Source organism: Sceloporus occidentalis, unplaced genomic scaffold (genome assembly GCF_023333645.1).
Source record: "Sceloporus occidentalis isolate IW3139 unplaced genomic scaffold, rSceOcc1.0.p SCAF_29, whole genome shotgun sequence".
In the NCBI taxonomy this organism is placed as follows: domain Eukaryota; kingdom Metazoa; phylum Chordata; class Lepidosauria; order Squamata; family Phrynosomatidae; genus Sceloporus; species Sceloporus occidentalis.
Genome location: NW_028317009.1, coordinates 8,896,798 through 8,902,500, shown reverse-complemented (window position 1 = coordinate 8,902,500; position 5,703 = coordinate 8,896,798). Strand labels below are relative to the sequence as shown.

The following is a 5,703-nucleotide window of genomic DNA, read 5'->3' as shown; positions in this document are numbered from 1 at the left end:
ATACCTCACTGATTCTGCAAGCAAGCCTCTGTGGGGGTCCACACGCTGGCAGAAGCCAGCAGGACCCCTGGGCAAAGCCACGCAGAGAGGGGCCTGTTAGCTCACAGTTCTGGGCTCTGCAGATACTCTTCAAGTCTCTAAAATAACCGATGCCTTATAGCGCTATTTATTTTCAACAAGACATTTTGCAACAATGTAGCCGCAAATTGAAATCGAAAACTAAAAAAAATTACACAACGCTTGCACTTTCCTGTCCTAAACATTATGCAATTTGTTCGTTTAAAAACACTTGTTTTTGTAATATTAGGTCTCCTTAGCAACTAAACGTTAACACAGTGGGGAAATACGATCACAAATTCAATTTTCAGGCATTGTGAGCAGTAATATTGCCCATGAATAGCAAACAAATGGATCTGGTTGCAAAGAATTATTACAAAGCAATCTGACAATGAAGGATTTCAGACACTCATTGATGCGATACAATGACTTGAGTGATGTCCAGAGATTGTTTTCTCTCTATGACCAACATAATAATCCGTTTTGTGTAAAGGTACGGTTTTATTCTTATTAAAGTTTCCATATCACAACAGCAAGCGGCACTTCAGACCCTGCACAGGGAATGTCAATTTACTCCACTCACTGGGAGCCAAACCATTGCAATAAGCATGAAGATGCAGCTTGGCCAGAGATGGATTGCTGATGGCTGGCAATGGGCATCACACAGCATGTTCCCTGCGATGACAAGCCTTCTCATAGCATTTATGTCTTACAATTTGGCCCTTCTCACTGACCCTCCACTCCTTTGCCCCAACCCGTTCACCCTCATCCTGCTTCCAATAGCTCTCTCCACAGTCCTATCCCTCTCTTAAACCACCTCTTACCTGCTCTGTCCCCCCTCTCCTCCATTCTCTTACTTCTCACTGATCTCCTCCCCTTGCCCCTTCTTACTGATGAACTTAGTCCATGTTTCCACTTTATTCTTAGGCACTTCTGATCCATCTTGCCCCATTGTCTTGTCAAATTCTCCACTTCCCTGCCTTTTCACCCTGTCATTGCTGTCCTGTGTTTTTTAGCCAACATTTCCATCCTGTTGCTCCTTTGCTCTGATGCCCTTTCTCTACCAGCTCCTCTCCATCCTGCCACAACTCCCTCTCACCAACTTTATTTCATCTTGTCCCTTTTCTTGACACTCCTGCCTCTTCGCCTGTGCTATACCCTTTCCCCAAACAATACCTCTTCATTGATGCCCCTTCTCATCAATCTCCTTTACCCCTTTCCGACGCTTCCCTGAACTTCTTCGCAAATAAGCCTCGTCCTTATCCCCAAATACCTTTCTCTTCTGCTTTTAGCACAGTTCCTGGACCACCCTACTTTAATCTTACCACTTTTCTCTGCCTCATTCTCTTTTATACTACCCCTTTACTTTCCAACTCTCCCTTCATCATTCTCTCTCCACTGTGCCACTTTCCCAGCTATCTTTTTTGTCCTGTTCTCTAGATATCTAATTGCCTTCCCTTCTCCCCAACCAGCATGTCAACCTCCTACCCCTTCATGCTTTATATCTATTTTTCTTGTCCCCTTCTCTCTGACCCATACCAATATTTCTACTGTCCTGCCTCTCCTCCATTGTGTTACTCCCTGTAAATACTCTCTTTTCCGTGTATGAAATATTCACATTTATAATACACGACACACCAAAATAATAATATTCATATTTCACAATACCATCTTTATTTAATCATCTGATTCTTAGATCACGTGACAGTCAGCAGAAACAGAAGTTGATCTACTTATCTCAACATGTTCTCATTCCAAAAGCCTCACCCAATCTAAAGTCTGCCCTCTCCACCCTCCAGCCCCTCTCACTCTGCTTGTTTTGAATTAATTATGCATTCTTTTAATGGAAATGAAAATAGACAAGAAAAGGTTATCTTAAGGATATGTAAACCTGTCCTTAGACCTCATACACAGCAGCTGAACTGCAATACAAGGAGATTCAAAATATTCCCTACGCCTGAATTTTAATGTACTCCATGTAGTAACGAATGGAGGGATTTCTTTGAATAACCATGTTACTTGGTTAAAATAAATAAAAATCTCAAGCTAAAAGTACAATCAATCTGACCCTCCAAATGTTTATGTGACCCCCACTCCATGTTGCCCCCTTTTTCTTTTCACTGGATATATAGCCACAGCCATGTAACATTGTAGCATTTGTTACATTATGTATGGCGTTTTCGTGCAAAACAAAAAAAATGGATACATTGTTTCCAAAAGAACTAAACATTTCCCGGCTTTACAGGTCTTTCCGGGCTTGTTTACAAACAAACTAATTAATAAACGGGGTTACCCCGGCAGCTGTCAGCCCAACGCCCGAAACACCCGCAAAACCGGCGCACACTCACCCCTGGGACGCAGACATGTTGCTAGTCGGACTTTGTTTGTCATGTGATGGATCAGCTGATTCTCCCGATGCCGGTGAGTGGGCGGGGCTTTGCATTCCAAGCCTCGATCCAGTCACTGGCTGAGTGCGCAGGCGCAGTTACCCTCCTGGAGTTTGGTTATAGTTGTTTTATGTTTTTGTTTGCTCAGAGACATCGTTGATCGATAAACCCAGGTAAATGCTGTATGTATGTATATATGAATATATTTTAAGAGAAGGCTGGGGTTTAAATGGCAGCTCGTCACATTACTTCGCCTGGGAGAGCTCTGTCTTTGAATTAAAATGTATCTTTTAAAGTGGATGTGTGATGCAGTTTAGAAATGTTAATTTTTTACTTCTATCCTTCAGTGTAAAGGTGGTTAAAACAAAGGTTTGTGGGATGTCACTTTAATCATTGCAAGGATATTATTATTATTAATTAATTATTGAAACAAATAAGCCTTATATAGAATATCCTATGCGGCCTGATACAGATTTATTATTGTTATTATTATTATTTTTATTACTGGTTTTATTATACAGACTATTCTATGTGGCCTGATACTGATTGTTATTATTATTAATCTATACAGACTAATTATTATTATTATACAGAATATTTTATGAGGCTTGATATTATTATTATGATGAAACAAATGAGTCATACATAATATTCTTTGCAGCCTGATACAGACTGATTATTATTATTATTATTATTATTATGATTATGAAACAAATGAGTCATACAGAATATTCTTTGCAGCCTGATACAGACTGATTATTATTATCATTATTATTATTATTATTATGAAACAAATGAGTCATACAGAATATTCTTTGCAGCCTGATACAGACTGATTATTATTAGTATTTGTATTCATAATAATAATAGAACTGGTTTTATTCTTACATATGTATTTCCAAGTTTGGTGACTGCAAAAACATGCAATCAAGCGTGTGTAATGATTAATAAACTAGCATGTTTGGACCAAAAGATAGTTAGGGAAAGTACACTAATGGGGTTTTTCAGCACTGGATGGATGGGGGAGACTCATCTTACAAGATCAATTTCTTTACACTGAGGATTTAGAATCATACAATGTTTTGGTTCGTACAGTTGTTTTTTTTTTTGGGGGGGGGGCATTACATTACGATTGTTGCTAAGTTGTCACACTTTGACCATTGTGTTCACTGACTGGGTGAAGCTGAAAGGTTTGACAAGCAACAACAGCAAGAAGAAACAAACACGTTTCTAGAAACAAAACAGTGCCGTAAAATAGTTTATACATTTGGCGATAGTGCTGAACATCACGTCCAGGGACACCGCATACAGGTAAATCTATACCAGGGATGTCAGAACCTCTTGTATTAAGGGCCGCAGACAGGCCAGGATTTCGGAATGCTTCACCGCACCCAGCTTGATTAAAACAATGAAATTGGTTTACATAAAGATATACACATGTCCGGGTCTTTACACAAGGTCCAGGTGGCAATTCCTTGACCATCCTGTGGTCACCCCCAAGATGAGTGGCTCCATTTACTCATTTACTGACCTAATAAAATCTGCCTGTCCTCGCTATCTGAACAGTCTAGAATTCTGGGTGCAGTGGTCTCTGTATCGGACACCTTGTTGGCCTAGAGCCCCCAAATATCCACCACTTTCCCAACCCGGCCCCAACGTTTCTACTGTGTCTTAAAAACCACCACCGGGAATTAGCCCTGTGCTCGGCGCTGGCCCAAACCACAGTAATTTAACAATAAAGGATGCCATACAAGACAATAAACAGCAGCCGTGTGATAAACCCCCATGTGCTTCAGATGATGTGTATTAGAATGTAATGGCCATAGGTCTTGAATAAGCATTTGCAGACATTCAGCAGCTGATCTAGAAGCCTGAGATTACATAGACTTCCGTCTTTGTAAGGTGACTTTTCCATTTATTGGAGGCCTGTTACTGTCTGTTGGTTATTCTTTGTGAAATAACCATACCATTATCATCACAGGAGGCAGCCGTGTTTGTGGATGGGCATGATGCTGTTTCTTCACAGATCATTAAAGAGCCAGTATTCCACTTCACACTCGGCGCACACACCACTGGCACTCCGTTACATTACATAAATGAAAAATAATAGCGTGCGCCTGGCTGCAGATATTCACAAGCTACCGAAAATGTTCACAAAATGGTTTGTGGGTCTCGTTTTTTGCCGCCATAAATCTCCATAATGACAGGCAGTCCAACAGTAATGTGCACTGTGATATATGTGTCAACAGTCTGGGTTCTTTGATACAAGTCTGATGGTGTTCCAGCCGCTGAAGAACAGCCCGCTCGGCCCCCCTGCCTCTTACCAGTCTAGCTTATAACTAAACATTTGGCGTACAGATTATAATGGCTATTTTTCAGGAAGACGTGGAGCGGAAGAAAGAGCCCAGGAGCCTAATGCACATAGAAACGCATAGACTTTGGATGTGTTGGTAACATGCATACGAAATAAAAAGACAAACAAGATACAAAATGCCAATTGTCTGATTCTTCTCGCACTTTAAGTTGGGTGTGTGTGTGAATTCACCGTCACCAGAGATCATTTCTTTATGGCACAGAGTTAACCTTAAGCTGCACGAATGTTAGAGAAACCGGCACCGTTGTTTTATAAAACAACCAATTTGTGTTACTTATATATATTTTGCTATTTCCAAGAGTCTGATTTACCTGCCGATGTAAAATGTATAATCACACAAATGCCACCGAATTAATACATCCCTTAGACGCACGTGCCATCATTTCTTAAGCTTTTAAACATATACCACCTTCTTAACATGGTCAAGGTACAGATCTGAATTCCAATATCTTGAGTGTCCGTAAACTCTGTTTATTTGCTTTAGTGATGGAACGGATATCTTTTTTTTTTCCTTAAGCTGTAGCAATTTGCGACTCACTAGAGGGGATAGAAAGCCTGTAATGCCTTATTTATTGATGTCTAACAAAAATGTAATCAGTCTCCTGAAATATCCGGAGCCCAGATTGGATTAAAATAATTACAGCTAATATCATCCCTTAGGAACCGTGCTCCACTTAAAATTAGTTGACACACAAATGATCTGGGGGTTTTTGACGAAATCCTCCGGCAGATTTTTCCTTTAGTTAGATGTCAAGCACATGTATATGTTAAGATTCTGTAATGTTCTGTATTGAATTAATAATAAGACTTTAGAACATATTTTTTCATTCTGCATACAATAAACAATTATTAGCTCCCACAACATAGTTGAGCTACTACTGGATT

The 5,703-nt window shown here is 40.0% G+C and overlaps 1 protein-coding gene across 1 annotated transcript in view; it reads right to left on the bottom strand.

Moving 5' to 3' along the window:
• LOC149299289 (xaa-Pro dipeptidase-like) overlaps nucleotides 1–2,422 on the bottom strand; it is a 62,957-nt gene extending 60,535 nt beyond the window's left edge. The window contains exon 1 of the mRNA XM_089486462.1: nucleotides 2,406–2,422. Within this exon, the coding sequence (XP_089342588.1) occupies nucleotides 2,406–2,422 (17 nt within the window). The remainder of the gene's footprint in view (nucleotides 1–2,405) is intronic.
• Between the last annotated feature and the right edge of the window lie 3,281 nt (nucleotides 2,423–5,703).